At 55.9% G+C, this 16,662-nt stretch overlaps 1 protein-coding gene across 5 annotated transcripts; it reads right to left on the bottom strand.

Moving 5' to 3' along the window:
• Positions 1–844: 844 nt before the first annotated feature.
• On the bottom strand, positions 845–16,655 carry FHIP2B (FHF complex subunit HOOK interacting protein 2B). Of its 5 annotated transcripts, XR_013446604.1 has the most exons (18): positions 16,511–16,638; positions 12,622–12,700; positions 10,009–10,181; positions 7,132–7,236; positions 6,913–7,035; positions 6,458–6,688; positions 6,155–6,351; positions 5,797–5,905; positions 5,501–5,577; positions 4,947–5,136; positions 4,324–4,469; positions 4,096–4,224; positions 3,835–3,925; positions 3,484–3,627; positions 3,007–3,147; positions 2,715–2,815; positions 2,046–2,485; positions 845–1,267 (listed from the first exon to the last, which is right to left on the bottom strand). XR_013446604.1 is itself a non-coding variant. In XM_036075181.2 (17 exons), the coding sequence occupies exons 1-17, from the start codon at positions 16,553–16,555 to the stop codon at positions 2,347–2,349; spliced, it is 2,220 nt and encodes a 739-aa protein (XP_035931074.2). In that variant the 5' UTR covers positions 16,556–16,655; the 3' UTR covers positions 845–2,346. The 5 variants fall into 5 exon arrangements, 4 of the variants coding, with proteins under 4 accessions (XP_035931074.2, XP_035931076.2, XP_077925653.1 ...); XM_036075181.2 differs by having other exon boundaries at positions 845–2,485; positions 16,511–16,655; XM_036075183.2 differs by lacking the exon at positions 7,132–7,236 and having other exon boundaries at positions 845–2,485.
• Between the last annotated feature and the right edge of the window lie 7 nt (positions 16,656–16,662).

Raw genomic sequence — 16,662 nt, forward strand, 5'->3', positions numbered from 1 at the left:
TCTGACACTGATGGCCCCCTTTCCCATCCTCTCTTGGCTGCCATCTTGTCTTTCTGTCTTAGGCTGTGGTAGGAATCCTCTTGTGCCGGCTGAGGACAAACATTTCCCACGTGATGGAATCGAACCCTTTCACTTTGGTTCCCTTCTCTCAGTATCTGAGGGACCCACCAGTCCATATCCCCGTCAAAGGGCAATCTTTGCTGCCACTTTATTTAGCCTATAGTAGTTTTCGACCCTGCCCATTAGAATCACCTGGTGAGCTTTAACAACAACTCTGGGCCCACCCCCAGAGACACCGATTCCACAGGTATTGTAAAAAGCAAACCCAGTGATTGTGACATGGTAAGAGGTAAGAGCCACTCATCAGCCCTGTCCGAGTTTTCAACTTGCTCTGTCTTGGAGTTTGCTCAGCTACTTTCCTGAGAGCATCCCCACACACATACATCTAGGGACAGGTTTTTAAAATAGGTCCACCAAAGCATTCACACAACTCACAACATAAACACCCCAAAATGAGACTTGCACACAGATGCTCCAGATGGCCCGTTCTCTCCCAGCGTCTCCAAGGCTAGCTGGCTCTCAGCTGTAGGTAAGCTGGGCAGAAAGCGTTGCTTGGCCAAGAAGGAGCCCGGTTCCTGGCAGGGGCTGAGGAACATCAGATGTGCGCTGCCGGAGCCTGTCTCTACTTACCACCACCGTCGCCACCCCCCCTGCCCAGGACACCACCTCCCTCCACTCCAGTGCTGGAAAAGGAATGTGTCTTTCTTGGGGAGGAAGATGGGCCTGAATGAGCAGTGGAGTCCTGCGCAGGAGGACACGAAGAGTGGCGAACAGGGCCGCTGTGTCCACGCAACCAAACCATTTATTGCTGTGTTGTCTGGGGGGACGCAGTGTGAATGCTGAAGGGGATGGAGGAGGGGAGCCTCTGTGACTCCCGGACGCTCAAACGTTTTTCTGACTTGAAGAGTTCAATCTGCCCTGTGAGCTCGGCTCTCCGGTCCCACGCCAACACCCACGTGCGCACACACGCACGCATGCCCATGCACGGTGTCCTTCAGAGCAGCGGCTTGGAGGAACGCAGGAGAGGGAGAGGTCACTGAGTTCCTCCTCTTCCATGTCACCTCCTGGCAACCTGCGGCCGGCTTCTAGAAGCGGCACAGGCAGGAAAAGGAAGCGAAAGGGGCTCTGGCCCGCTCCTCCTTGCCCAGGAGCGCAGCCAGCACTGCAGTCCTGCTGTGAGGTAATGCCTGGCGCCGCCTGTGTGTTCCTGCAGGTTGAGACAGATTCAGGCCGGGTGGGGTGGCAGCCCCGGCCGTGAAGGGCATGCAGGGAGAACAACACTACAACCGGCTGCCTGCGCCCCAGCGCCTCCCCGCCGGGCCCTGGGGGCCTGGGGTCAGGTGGGCATCCCGGCCTCGTCTGTCCCGAGCTCCCTGGCTCCCCCGAAGAGTATTCCATCAAGAGCACTGCAGGCTGGGTGGAAAGCTGAGGGCCAGGCTTGGCCTCCCCCTGGTCTCTGAGCCCCTCTACCCAGGTGTTGAGGACCTGCCAGGACGGGTTCAGAGGTGCCAGAGAGAAAGCAGCTGGAGCCGGAGCCTGGCACCCAGCCCCCCACTTCCCAAGGCCTCTCCCGCCCTGGCTGCAGTTACACCAAGGCCCTCATTAGCAGCTGCCCCCGCCTGGGCGCGGAGCATGCTTTGGCTATTTGCCATGAGGCAGTTGGGAATTTTGCAACAGTCTCCAGGAGGGCTGGGTAGGAAGAGTGGGCTTCCCCGGCTATCCACTGCCCCTTCGCCACGGATTAAGCCAAGAAGGCAGGAGAAAAAATGTCAAGTCTCAGCAGTGTCTGTGGTACCTAGCGTGACAGAGATGGGGCTCCTGCGCCCCCGTCTCTCTGGCCTGTGGTCCTGACCAGTCTCAGAACCATCACTCACTCCCCTCTGTGCCCCTGGAACTGAGCCACAGGTCTTGGCCCTGGCCACGAATGGCCCGTCGACTCAGGTGATAGGCACAGGACACGTGAGGGTTTGGGTCTGGGTGCTCACCTGGCAATTACCCAGCTCCCCCGAGAAGGCCCCGAGGACACCATGCTGTCTGGGAGGCCATCTCTTTTGCTCCTTGGAGACCCACTCCCTGAACCCAGTCTCGTGTGGCTGACAGGCCAGGATCTTCTTGAGTTAACCTGGGAGTGGAAGCCCAGGCGTCCTCAGAGGCAGAGGTGCCTGGGAGGTAGAGATGGAACCAAGCCCCCAACCTGGGAGGCAGGAGGTGGCGGCAGTGCCAGGTACGAGGCAGCTCTTGGGCAGAGGTATGGACAGAAGTCTCCCCTCCTGTCCTGCTCCTGGCTCAGACGTGCCCTTCTCGGGGAGCGGAGAGGTGCAGGTGAGGACCATGTGGGGGGAACTTGACGAAAGCGATGGCAGCCAGCTCCTTGCAGAATTCCTCAAGAACCACCACTCCCTGGAGGAGAGTCTGGTGGTCCAGCCTGAGGGAGACAGCATGGGTGGTCATGGCTGGGAGGCGGCGGGAGTGTGCCCAGTATGACATCCCAGTGTCCATGAGGTACATTCCAGTGGCAGACACCTCTGAGTGAAGACCGAGCTCAGCAACAAGCCCTCTTCCCCCCCAGCCTATGCCCCTCCCACTATCCTTGGGCAGTCTGCCTTCCCACCCTAGGGTCCGTGCTTGGGCACCCATTTCCCTCGGTTACTTACTGCTCCCCAGGGACCTGACCCATCAGCTGCTTGCGCACCAGGAGCAGTTTGCCCGGGAACTGGGGTACCCTCTGAATTCTCTGCATCAAGTCCCCGATCACCTAGAGCGGGAATGAGACACGGCTGAGGTGGGGGCCGGTGACACTCATGCAGGGTCCCCTAGCTCTGCTGTAGCAGTGGAGGAGGGGTGGAGCTGTCCAGAGTGCCCACTCCTGTGGTCCCCACCCCCCTCCTGATCCCCTCTCTTCCTGCCACCCCACGGGCACACATCCCTGGGCTCCGGCATCCTTACCCTGACGAGCACAGAGAACAGACTCCTGCAGCCAGGGGCCAGGTTGATGTAGGGATCCAGGAGGTACTCGTGGATAAGGGGGTGGGGGAAGAGGGCAAGCCGGGACAGGACTGAGGTCACTTGCAGGTTCAGGCTGTATGGCTGCAGGGAGCACAGTGGACAAGCCGAGGGTTGGCAGGGGGTGGTGAGCAGTTTTGCACTCCCCCAGCAAGGCGCCTGGCCAGTGTGAACGTGTGCGGGGGTGGGAGTCTCACGTGATGTGTGTGTGTCACGGATTCCCTGGGGCTGAGGGCCAGAACATGCTAGGGCGTGTGGAGCAGAGGCAAGATGGGGCTTCCCGCCTGAAGAAGTGGGAGGGGTGGGAGAGGGGGATATGGAGCTGAAGAACCAAAGAGGACTCAAACCCCCCCAGGGCACCTGCCTGGAGTTCTCCCATGGGCCCTCACCCCGTAGCCAGGGCCCAGTCCTGTTGGCTACCTGTTCCAAAATCCGGGACATGCGGTCAAACAGCATTCGGAGGAAGTGACCCTCAAAGAAAGGCTGTTCGGGCTCATGGGGGTCCAGGGGTGTGGGGCCCAGGGGCCAGCCCCAAGGGGCAACTCGGGAGCTGCACTCCTGGAACTGAAACAGGAGTGAGAGTTGAGGAGGTGGGCCCAGTGGTCAGGAGGCACCCGCAGACCGCGGGAACCACAGAGGAAGGACGGACTCGAGGCTCTTGGCTGGAGCAGGGAGCACCTTGGGCAGATCACAGAGGGAGAAGGTGGAGTTTATCAACGCCCTGGCTTTGAGGGACAAGAAGTGGGCATTGGCAGAGGCCTCAACACTCACCAGTCCATAAGCATCGTGGACGTACGTGTCATATCCAGTCTCCTCTAGGAAAGCCGAGGTCTTGGCTTCCTCAGGAACCAGGCAGAGGAAACTGAGAGACAAGACCCTAGGTATGGAGGGGCACCGTCCGGGCTGCCCTGTTCCTCCCCACTCCATCTCCAGCCCCGAGGGAACACTCCCTCCTGGGCTGCGCCTCCCTCAGGGCTATGGCCAAAGACGGAACAAACCTCAAGTGGCTTAGATTTCCAGATGGCTCCCTACCTGTTGACGATCTCAGTCACTGCTGTTTTGCCATCTGAGTTGGTGGTAGGGGCTGGGGGAGGCTTTGCTGAGGGTTGAAAGCTGGAGTTGAGGAAGCCGTCTGTGAAGTAAGGGTCTTCCTCCAGATCTCTGTGGCACCAATGAATGAATGAGCAAGTGCGGGGCTATGGGGGGCCGTGGTGGGTCCTAGCAGCCTGAGGCCTCCCAGAGGCGCAGGGTTTCACTTACAGGGTGTCCTCGTAGCTCTCGGGCTCGGGTGAGCCCCTGGCCACATAATGGCGGCCCTCCAGGTTGCACAGGACCAGGCTGCGGATGACCTGCTCGTGTGGCTTCTGGAGCAGCTCCTCGAATAGCCGCAGGGTGGTGATGCTGATCTGGGTAAGAAAGGGTCAGCAGGACCCTGGCTTCTAGGGGTCCCTGGGAATTGCTCACTCAGATAAGAAAAGAGCAGGTGGCAGGTTTTGGGGGGAGTGGGTGGGTGCTGGTCTGGGAGCCGAAAGTCTGCCCGGTTCTGGTTCTGTTACCGATTTGATGTATATTATCAAGCGAGCCAACTGGCCCTTCTGTGTCTCAGTTTCCATGGCTGAGAAACGGAATAGCGGCCTCACCTAGCTCAGAGTAGCTGTAAGCCTCAAACAAGCCAAGTGAATATGAAATAGGTTTGGAAAACATAAAGTCACAAGGCAAGCATCTGATCACAGAACATCACCGTGTGACAAAAGCAGTCACTGTTTTTGAGGGGCATGCGTTTCAATGCCTCAAAGGAAGTGCCAGCTGGTAAGCTAATGCAAGCGGGGAGAGGCACTCAGGGGGTCCCTTGGGCAGGGGTCGGACGACGCCCTCCCCCTTACCTCGTCAGAGAGGTGGTCGCAGTGCCCGATGAGGTGAGCACACAGAGTGCGGGGGCCATCGTCGGGGGCTGCAGGCTGTGGGTCTGTGCCCAGGAGGAAAGCCACAGCCTCTCGCAGCAGGGCAGGAGAGCGGAGCTGACGCAGCATGGCCGTGAGCAAGGCGGTGGAGGTCAGGACGCTCTGCTCAGAACTACAGGGAGAGAGCACTGAGCCAGGCCTGGCGGCTGAGAGCCAGGCGGGAGAGGGGAGAGCAGAGAGGGAGCCAGGAGTGAACGCATGTGGGGGTGACAGAACCCTTTCCTGGTTTCCTTATGCCTTCCCTGGTATTTCTCTGCTTGCTCCCTAGCCCTCCTGAGGTCCTGGAGTCAGCCCGTGTGGCTCTGAGCCACATGGCTGTCAGGGGGCCAGGCCCGGCAAACATTAACCATGGAGCCCACAGACCCATGTGACTCTGGCCAAGGAGATCCCTGGCCTTAGGGACAGGAAGGGACCTGGTGGGGTGAGCAACTGGGCCCAACCACGGCCATGCCCAAGGGAACATGACATAGACTTACACATGCAGGAGGTGGGGCTGCAGAATCTCCACGAATAACTTCTCAGCCACAGCCTTTGCCAAGGCGTCTGCAACCACCTAGGTGCCAAAGAACATGTCTTAAGCACGTTTCACCTCCATGACAGTTTTCCATTGAGAAACAGCCATGTCCTTGCACAGCGTTTAACACAATAGGCAGCCCGGGGGCCCTGCCTAGCTCCTGAGAGACCCACTTGGTCCTCAAGGTGGACACAGGGAAGGGAGTGGGGTCAACCGCGGGGCACCCCCACAGAGGGACCTGTTGGGGCCCCGGCTCACCATGTGTGCCTCTGTGATGAGGTGGTCACAGTAATCAAACCAGCCCAAAAAGGCAGCCAAGGCGTCCTTGCCAGGGAAGGAAGCCTCATCAGATGGGGCGCTGGGCAACCTGAGGGGGAGCAAGGGAGGAGCTGTGAGGCCCGCCTCAGGGACGTTCCAGAATCTGGGCCCCTTCTCCCTGCAACCTCTGTTGCTGGTGCGGGGTGGGGGAGCGAGGAGGGAAAGCCCTTGAGGACAGGCTGTGCCCTCAGCAAGAGGGTGGCCAGCAGGGGTCCCCATCCCTCCTAGAAAACCAGAGGACAGGGAGGGCTTCTGGCCACTGAAGCCGTAGGCCAGCTTCTCCGGGCCCAGCGCCTACCTCCAGCTGACGCCCTCTAGCGCGGCAACGTCCGCCGGGTCCAGGAAGGGGGGCACGGACTGGTACAGCTGGCAGAGGTGCTCGACCACGGCGGCGCAGCAAGGACTGCTCTGCACCAGGTAGGTGGCGGCTGCCGGCGAAGCCACGCTGACCAGGAGCAGCAGGTTCTCCTGGGCCTTCAGAGCCACCCGGCCTTTCTAGGGGATAGGGGTACGACTTCAGGGCCATACACCTGAATGCCCAGATCCCCTCCCAGCAATTCGCCCTCCTCGTCCCCGCCCACTCTGTCTCGGCAGCTAGCACCTTGCTCTTGCACAACCCGACCAGGGAGGTGATGAGGTTGCTCTCCCCAGCCGCTCCATCTGGCTCCTCCTCCGTCTCGGCAGGCGGCTGCGCGCTCAAGGCCCGGGCCCCGCAGGGACTCATGTCAGGAGCCTTGCTGCGGGGGTGGTCCTTGTCTTGGATGCTGGCTGCCTCTCTAGGCAGGGTGGTGGGTTCTTTGGATGACTTCTTCCTCGTGACAATCTTTTTACCCTGCAAAGAAGGTCGGGTGAAGCCACGTCACGGTGCAGACCATTCCCCACGATGCCCCTTGGGAATGCAGGATGTGTTGGCTGTCAGGGCCTCGGCATGGAGCTAGAGGGGAAGCCGCCTAGGCGCCTGAGTACCTGCTCCACCCTCTGCTTCCTCAGAAGGGCCTTAGGGGCCTGCCCTGGGGTCGGGGCCCTCCCGCTCCTGTCCCTCACAGAGGTGCTCACTTCCAGGATGTAGGTGAGCAGGGCTGGGTCCTGTTGGATCTTGGAGCAGAGGACGGTGGTGAACTGTACCTCCTCCTTTTCTGTTTGGGATCCAGGAACTGTCCCACCAAGTCGGAGAAGCTTCTAGAAGGGAAGCAAATCAGAAACAGAGAAGAATGGGGTAGCAGGGAAGAGAGAGGGCTTGACCCTCAGACACCCCTTGGTCTCCTGGCCCCTCACCTGCACAGGCCTGTGGACGTTGAGGTAATGCAGGAGGGGGTGCTGCACCTGGGCCAGAACCTTGCTGAAGAACTGGAATACCTGCTGTCGCATCCCTGGGGGGTACTGAGTGTCAAGGAACAGAGTGCCCGTCAGAAGATGGAGCCTGCCCACTGCCTGGGATGCTCCCCGCCCCTGGGCCACAGCACCATCCTCCCTTGGTCTCCGCTCAGAGAGCACATTTTCTGCAAGGCTCCTTCCCTCACTACAGGCACGTCTCTGAGACAGGCAGGTTTGCGTCCAGACCACCACAATAAAGCAAATACTGCAATAAGCGAATATCGTAAGAAAGCAAGTCAAATTAATTTTTTGGCTTCCCAGTGAATACAAAAGCTATGTTTATGCTATACTGTAGTCTATTAATTGTGCAATTGCGTTATGTCTAAAAAGCAATGTACATAACCTTAATTTAAAAATATTGCTAAAAAATGCCAACCATCATCTGAGCTTTCAGCGAGTTGTAATCTTGCCGGTGGAGGCTCTTGCCTCGCTGTTGGTGGCTGCTGACTGATCAGGGTGGGGGTTGCTGAAGGTGGGAACGGCTGTGGCAATTTCTTAAAATAAGACAACAGTGAAGTTGGCCACACGGATGGACTCTTGCTTTCATGAATGATTTCTCTGTATCACCGCGATGCTGTTCCATAGCATTTTACTCACAGTAGAACTTGCAAAATTGGTCAGTCCTCTCCAGCCTGCCGCTTCTCTATCAACTAAGTTTATGCTATGCTCTAAATCTTCTGTTACCATCTCAACAATCTTCCCAGCGTCTTCCCCAGGAGTAGATTCCATCTCAAGCAACCCCTTTCTTTGCTCATCCATGAGCAGCAGCTCGTCATCTGTTAGTTTGATCATGAGATGGCGGCCATTCAGTTCCATCTTCAGGCTCCACTTCCTGTTCTAGTTCTCTCGCTCTTTCCCCCACACTTCCTCCTCTGAAGTCTTGAACCCGCCAGAGTCATCCATGAAGGTTGCGATCGAATTCTTCCAAGCTCCTGTTCATGTTGATATTTTGACCTCTTCCCATGAATCACGAATGTTCTTAGTGGCACCTAGAATGGCGAATCTTTGCCAGAAGGTTTTCAATTTGCTTTGCCCAAATCCATCAGAAGAATCACTATCTATGGCAGCCACCTTACAAAATGTATTTCCTAAATAATAAGACTTGGAAGTCGAATGCCTCCTTGCTCCCCGGGCTGCAGCATGGCTGCCGTGTCAGCAGGAAACAACCATCGTCTCGTTCTACTTCTCCATCAGAGCTCGTGCGTGACCAGGTGCATTGTTGGTGAGCAGTCGTGGTTTGACAAGAAGATTTTTTTCGGAGCGGTAGGTCTCCACGGTGCACTTAAAGTATTCAGGACACCACGTAGTGATCCCAAGTGCTGCCACCCAGGCTTTGTTGTTCCGTTCACGGAGCACAGGCAGAGTGGCACGAACACGACTCTCCAGGGCCCTGGGACGTCCAGAATGGTCAAGGAGCGCTGGCCTCGACTTCAAGTCACCAGGGGCCTCAGCCCCTGACAAGACAGTCAGCCCACCCTTGGAAGCTTTGCAGCCGGGCACTGACGTCCCCCCAGCCGCTGAGGGTCCTAGCTGGCGTCTTCTTCCAGTAGAGGCCGTTTCATCCACATTGGAAACCTGCTGCTCCACGTAGCCTCCTTCATCACTTACCCCGCTGGGTCTCCCGGAGAACTTGCTGCAGCGTCTACCCCAGCCCTGGCCGCCTCCCCTCACACCCTGATGTTACAGAGGCGGCGTCTTCCCTTACACCTCTCGGACCCACCTCTGCCAGCTCCCGACGGTCCCCCTGCAGCTTCCTCACTGCTCTCAGCCTTCGCCCAACCGAAGCGAGTCAGCGCCTGGCTCAGGGTCAGGCTTTGGCTTAACGGAACGTCGTGGCTCGTTTGCTCTTCTAGGCCGACCCCGCAGACCTTCGGCGTGTCCGCAATGAGGCTGTTCTGCTCTCTTATCGTTCGCCTGTTCACCGCAAGGCACTCTGAATTTCCTCCAACAACTTTTCCTTTGCATTCTCGCCCCGGCCCACTGTTTGTTGTGTGGCCTAGCTTTTGGCCCATCTCAGCTTTCCTCACTGAGCTTAATCATTTCTAGCTTTTGATTTAAAGTGAGAGACGCATGACTCTTCCTCACTTGAACACTTAGAGGCCACTGGAGGGGTATTAGTTGGCCGAATTTCAATATTGTAGTGTCTCGCGGAGTAGGGAGCCCAAGGAGAGGGAGAAAGACGGGGAAGGGCTGGTCAGTGGAGCTGTCTTACAGGGCCATTACTTGTGGTGCCCCCAATTATAATAGCAACATCAAAGATCATTGAGCACCTATCACTGTAAGGAATATCATCACTAAGTTGGAAATATTACTGAGAATGACCAAAATGTGACGCAGAGACATGAAGTGACCAGATGCTGCTGGAAACATGGTGCCAACTGAGCTTCTCAGCGCACCGCTGCCCCAAACCTCCGCCGTGTAAGAAATGCCGGCTTTGTGAAGCACGTCACGTGGACCGCAATCAGATGAGCTGCGCCCCTGTTTGAAACCAGCCTGCCCACACTGTTGGGTCCCCGTCCCGCTTCACCGTTCTCCATGACCTGTCATGGTTGGACAGGCTGCGTGCGGGCCCCCTGGTGACCTCTGACCAGAACTTTCGTCTGTTTTAATAGCTGCTGGGTCTGCGGCACTGAGGCCCCTGCCTGGCACATGGCCGGTTCTTAGCACACCTTCGCTCAATGAACCCTGACTGAGTAACGGCAGCGTTTCCATGACACGACGGGACAGGAACACAGAGGGACAAGCCGGGGCCGCAGGGGCTCCCCGGGGTGTGCCCACCTCGGCCTTGCCCAGTGTGCACAGCGTCTCCAGGATTTTGTGCTGCAGCAAGTATTCCAGACAGGGCCCGGCCTCACCAGCTGCCGTCTGCTGCCTCTCCTCGTACACCAGGATGTCCAGCATCTGCTTCAGCCGCCAGGGAATATCCGTTTTCTTGGCGGGGGTGTTTTCATCTAATGAGATTCAGGAAACAAGGGTGAGTGGGGTGATGAGGTCGAGCCCCTGGGGCCCAGGGGGTGGAGGGAGACTGAGGGTACACCTGGAGTAAGGCCCGGTTCACAGCTGGCTTCGAACGAAGACCAGAGGAAGTGGAAATTTACAGTTGGTGCCTCTATATTTAAAAAGACAAAAGACCTTTTGGATAAGGCCCAGGATACAGCCCTCTGACTGGGAATGTGTGCATACTCTAGTGCTTTATCAGAGGGAGGCGGCATCATTTTTTCTCCTAACCCCGGGGGTGTCCAGGAGGGTCCACTGCTCAGGCTGCAGGTCAGCTCTGGGCCCGACTGAGAAGCCGGGGGCTCAGGGGTCTCTGTCATAGAATTTAGAAGTTGTCTTGGAGCCGCTTCCGGAGAGGTAAACCTCCGGTCCCTTTTTACACTCACAGGAGGCAGAAAGGAGAAACAATTTTTTTTACAAAGGAGAAAAAAAAATCCGTGCATGACCATGAGTTTGGAGGCAAACTTGTGCAAAGGTCTTGATGGAGAAGCTGGGGCTTTCTTGGTGAGAGTCTCAGACAGACTGTTTGCATAAAGCAAGTTTTGGTGCTTTGGGACCGGCCTGGAGCACCCCCTAGCTTATTTTGAAAGCACTGGCTTTTGAACAACACAGCTCAGCTCACCTCACCCATCCCTGTACCTATGGTCTAGGGACTGTTCTGGAAATTAATGGATTGGGTTCAGGTGAAGCCCCAGGCGGACCTGAAGTCAGTTCTGGATCTTTTCCTACATCTTGGCAGATTGGGGCTCTCTGTCAAGAGACCTTCAGTCTAAAAGGTACAAACTTCCAATTAAAAAATAAATAAGTCCTGGGGCTCCTGGGTGGCTCAGTTGGTTAGCGTCTGCCTTTGGCTTAGGTCAGGATCCCAGGACCCTGGGATCGAGCCCCACATCGGGCTCCCTGCTCTGTGGGAAGCCTGCTTCTCCCTCTGCTGCTCCCCCTGCTTGTGTTCCCTCTCTCGCTGTGTCTCTCTCTGTCAAATAAATAAATAAAATCTTAATAAATAAGTAAGTAAGTAAGGTAAGTCCTGGGGCACCTGGGTGGCTCAGTCAGTTGGGTGTCTGATTCTTGATTTCGGCTCAGGTCATGATCTTAGAGTTGTGAGAGCGAGCCCTGCATCAGGCTCTGTGCTGGGCATGGAGCCCACTTAAGATTCTCTCTCTTTCCCTCTCCCTCTGCCCCCTCCCTCTCTAAAAAACAACAAAAAAACAAAAACAAAAATAAAAACTCATAAATAAGTAAGTCCTGAGAATGTTATATACAGCATAGTGATTATAGTTAATGTATTGCATATTTGAAAATTGCTAAGAGTATCTTAAAAGTTGTCAACGCAAGAAAAAAATTGGTAACTAGTTAGGGTGATGGATATTAACTAGACTTATTGTGGTGATCACTTCACAATCTATCCATATATTGAATCAATATGTTGTACACCCAAGTTATATGATATAATGTTACATCAATTATTATCTCAAAAAAGGAAAAAAAGATCTTCGGTTTAAAGCTGTTGTTCTCCACTGGGGGTGATTCTGCCCCCGGGAACATTTGGCAATGTTTGAAGAGATATTTATACTTACTGCAATGGGGACGGTGGAAGCCAGAGCTGCTGCTAAACATCCCACCATGTGCCCCCAGAAGCCCGCCACCACAAAGAATGGTCAAGCCCAAATGTCAACCATGCCAAGATCGGGAAACCTGGTCTAAAAGGACACTTAGGGGGGTCCCTCAAAGTGTCCAAAGACTGCTTTTTAATTTTTTGGGCTGGCTCAGGCTGGAAATCAAGTCTTCAGGAAAGGGGTAGACTGGAATCAAACTCCAGTCTGAACCCGGAGGTAGAAAGCTGGGGATGCCGGACAGGGTTACCTGGCAACCAATGTGTGTCCACCAATACCAACATACTGACTACAAAGCAGCCAATCCAATTCCACCCCTTAGGGAGTGATCCTGCTGGGCCCAGATTACCCAAAGCTTTGCTGTCTGGGGTGTCAGCTGGGGGACATGGACCCAGGCACGTTATGGGCATTGGCATTTGTTGTCCTCCTACCTTAGATTTCTATAAGGGAAATGCCCTCTCAGTTAGCTCAGGGAAAGGAGGACTTGATTCCATTTCTTTTAATCAGTAAGCCCTGGACACAGGCCCTGAGGACCGCAGGCCTGGACACTCTGCCTCGCTGGAAGCGAGGGGCAAGTGGAGCTCAGCCTCTGCCTTGCAGTCAGCTCAGGGGCGTCCCCACTCCTACCTCACACAGTTCCTCTCCCAAAAGGTCAGGGTGGGGCCAGCCCCCACTCTCAACCCCTGTGCAGCCCTCGTCACCTTCTCCAGGCCACATGCATCTCTGCCTGGCATGGGGACGTGGCCCACACCTTCCTCCCCACTGGCTGCAAGGCTCCCACCTGTACTTTCAATGTAGTAGTGCGTGATGCCCTTCCAGTGCTCCACGAAGGCCTCCAGCAGGTCAATGCTGGGCTCCCGCTGTGGAGAGAGCAGACTCGGCATGAGGGGCCGCCACCGTCACTCATCACAACGGACGGTCCACCATCTACCAGGGCTCGGGTCAGTGCCAGGCCCTGGAGGAGGCACCGTGATCCAGGTTCTCAAAGGGAACACAAAGGCGTTTTCTCCAGGACAATCTCTTGGCACCTCTCCCAGCCCCCCTCTCTCCTGGAGACGCTGTGCTCCTGCTATGCGTCATGACTCCACAGTCCCTGGAAGATCTAAGAACATTGGTCGGGGGGACAGACACAGAAACAGGTCGTCTCAACGTGGTTTCGCTACTGTAGAGGGACACAGAGGAAAACAGGAGAGCGCCCCCAAAACAACAAAATCAAAATGATACGCGTGGAAAACATGGCAAAGACAAAGTTTTCGGGCCCCTCTCAATCCGAGCGTGCACAAATCTGTGTTCGAGGCCATCGAAAGGCTTCATTCAGCCAGACAGGTAATGTTTGCGTAAGATTCATGAGGTGCCTTACTTATAACATGCTTGCATCTTTTGTGCAAGGCTGCAGGCTGCTGGAGGAGCTGGGGATAAACAGCCTGCAGCCCCAGGGAATTCTACTTCCGCTCCAAGCAAGCCCCAAACCTGCCCCTCTGCCAGAAGTTCTCTCCTCATCTCCACACCGATAACAACTGCTTTACCTGAAAACTCAAAAAAAGAGCTGTCACTCTCTTTCCTTGCAGAGTAAACGTATACAGGAGAAAAATGCATAATCAAATAGTCCCTCACCGCAGGTGCTCATTTCTACCTCTCCGTGTTTGCTCAGGCCACTCCTCTGCCCAGGAGGCCCTGTGTCCCCCTACACTTACCTAGATCCGAACGGTCACCAGTGAGGTCCAGCTAAGGGCCACCGGCTCCACAAAGGCCTCACCAGAGTTCCTGGCTGCATCTCTCTAACCTCACACTTCACTGCAGCACAGAACTGAGTGTCTACTCCTGATTCGTTCCGGAAGTATCTTCTGAGTGCCCCCTCTGTACAAGACACCATGCCAGACGCTGTAAGCAGTACAAGGCTGCTGGAGACCCAGTGCCAGGGAGAACAGAATATGAAAACCGCCCCGACTAACTCCGCTGTAGGAAGTCGTGTGAGAATGCGGGACAGGTGGAAAATGACCCATGGGAAAAGAGCACTGGAACACAGAAGGCTTTACTGAGGTTACCCTGAAACTAAAACGGGATGAATGCGGTCCCAAGTCAATAGTTAGAGATGAAGGAAAGACGGTTCCTGTGGAAGGAACTCTGCAAAGTGTCTGGGACAAGGATGGATTGAGGAGCGTGTGGGCCCCTGAGCATCGAGTCACCAGGTCACGACTGTTTGTGCAGGCAGTCGGGGGCAGGTCAAGGACGTCTGCTAAGCAGTGTTTTAGGCAGAGTCCGCTGACAGTTCTGTGATGATGAAGGCAGGGAGAACGGTTAGAAGGCCATGAAGACAGGAGGAAGAAGCAGTAACACCGAATCAGAGGCCCTGGAACTCTCCCCCTCAACCCTTGGCTGCCCAGGCAACCTTGTCTTCTTTCCCGGTTAGCTGAGGGGGGGCATGACCCTTACTGGAGCGGTACCTCCCACAGTCATTCCAAGCACACCGTTCACATGGGGCCACTGTCTCTTACCACGTCCTGTGTGACACTGTGATTGTGGGATTAGAGTCTTCTCTTCTACTAGACTGTGAGCTCCCTGAGGGCTCGGGTTCTGTGTTTTCTAGCTCTGCCTGCCCCTAAAGGGCTCTGCCATGAGCGACTACTCATTCGCATTTACTAAATATCTCAGCAAACTCCTTTAGACATCCTTTCCATAGTTCCTTGTCTCAGGAAAGCCCTCCGACCCTTGACCAGCACTATAAGTCATCTTCCAGTGCTGTGATGGGCTCTCATCTAGCCTCAAAATTCATTTGTAGTCTCCTGAACCCTTAAGCTGGGCTTATGTTGAAAACGAACAATCCAGTAAGAACAGGAGACCCGGGAGAACACGGACGGCAGCAAACAGACTGTAACAAAACAGACTGTCAGGACAAAGCAAGGGGATCATCTTCACCTCAATCTACTATTAGCTACTATAACTCCAAAGAAATTGTACCAAATGATTTATTTTAAAGAGAAATTATTAAATTACTAATCTTCATTATCTTTGTTAATAATAATAAAGAGTATTTTCTAAAAGAACCCTAACGATTGCTATTCTGTTTTGTCAGAAGAGGGCAGGAAGGAGCACTCTTCCTCCTTAACAAGGAGTCAAGCAACCTGCTGGGGTCTTAACCTGGTGACCCAGGCAGGGGAAGACCTATGCCCCCCCTCCATGTGGGAGTGGAGGGGAAAAGAGGGGTTTCCCTCTCTCCTGACAGTTACACGGGGCCAGCCAAACTTCCACGGCATTGTCTATGTATCTGATACTCAGGAGCCAAAAATCACCTGCCTAAAAATACCTCCCTTGACCACCAATCCCTCCTCCAGCCCCTGATGCTGAAATGCGTGCACTGGGAGGATTAGAAAGTCACTCCTCAGGACTAAGGCTCTCTCTGGCCCGTCTCCCACCCTGTGTATGGAGCTTTCCTGAGAGGTATGAAGTGGGTTGTCACATCACTTTTTAAGATGACAGCTGTTTCAATTGGAGACAAGGAGGAAGGGAAGGCAAGATCATTCCAGACCCCCTCCCGAGGTGGGCTGCCCTGGACATCAGGAAGGGCAGGGCTGGGGACAGGTGAAGGAGAGGTGTGAGGAGCTTTTCACTTTCTTCACAGGTCTGATTAAGGCTGAGACTGTTCTCATTTATAATAAGCTCTGTTTTGGAGGGGGGAGAAAGGAGGAGAGACACAAGGTTGTTTCTCCTGAGCAAATCGGACAGAATATACTAAATTGATCAATTAGAGGAGACCTTTACTTTGAGACAAAAGAACTGTTAACTTTACAGATTCTTGACAAGGTTACTTTAAACAGAAGGCATTCGGCCTAGTCTATCTAAACTGCACTTTTATCTTGCTGAATGACGTGAACTGGCCCCTGACCAGCCTTCAACCCGACAGATAATGGCAAACACACAAACTCTCCCTCATATGGCCTCCACAAGGTCCCCCCACTGCTGGCCTCTCCTGACTCAAGGTCACTCTGGCCAGGGCCGGTGTGGTGTGAGATAACATTCTGGATACCGCCCTGTGCCCCGCAGCAGGCTGTTCCCTGGGCCAGGCGCCCACCCACCCCTGGACTGTATATATACACGCTTCCTGGGGACGTGGCCAATCTGGGCCGGAACTTCCCAAGTGGAGGCTGAGAGCACACGCGCCTGACTGAGGTCTTGGGGTTGCCTGGGGGCTCAGAAGGAAGGCAAGGGGCATCTATTTTTCCAGCCCAGGTGACCAGGAAGGGAGGAGCGTGGGGGGGGGGGGGGGGGAGGAAGGCAAAGGGCCTGGGGAAGGGACCTTGGGGAGGAAACTACTGGGTGACAAGGGAGCCCTCTAGCACAGAAGAGTTTGGGAACTGGGAGCGAACTGGGAACGGGGAGCAGGAAAAATAAACAGGAAGCCATTTGGGGAAAAGGGTTAGGGGCTGGGGCGATCTGGAGCGGAGCTGGCAGTAGGCGCGATCGGGAAAGAGGCCACGCGAAGCAGGAAGGGCTGTGCGGGAGGGGCGCGACGGGGGAGAGGGGAGGCCCGGGAAAGGGCGCCGCGGCCTGGGTTGGGGTCCCTTCCCCGAGGCGGGCCCGCGCCCTCCGCCCGCCCGCCCGCCGGCTCCTCCCCCGGCCCCGCGCCCGCCCTTCCGGCCTAGCCCCGCGCGCCCGGGCCTCCCCGGCCTCACCGCCCCCACGGCCTCCTGCAGCAGCGCCCCGAGCCGGCTCAGCATGTTGGCGGCCCGGCCCGGCCCGGCTCGGCTCGGCTCCCGGGCGGCGGTGGCGGCGGTGCGGCGGCGGCGGCGGCGGCGGCGGCGGCGGCGGCGAAGCTCTCGGGCGG

This window comes from Halichoerus grypus, chromosome 3 (genome assembly GCF_964656455.1).
Source record: "Halichoerus grypus chromosome 3, mHalGry1.hap1.1, whole genome shotgun sequence".
NCBI lineage: Eukaryota > Metazoa > Chordata > Mammalia > Carnivora > Phocidae > Halichoerus > Halichoerus grypus.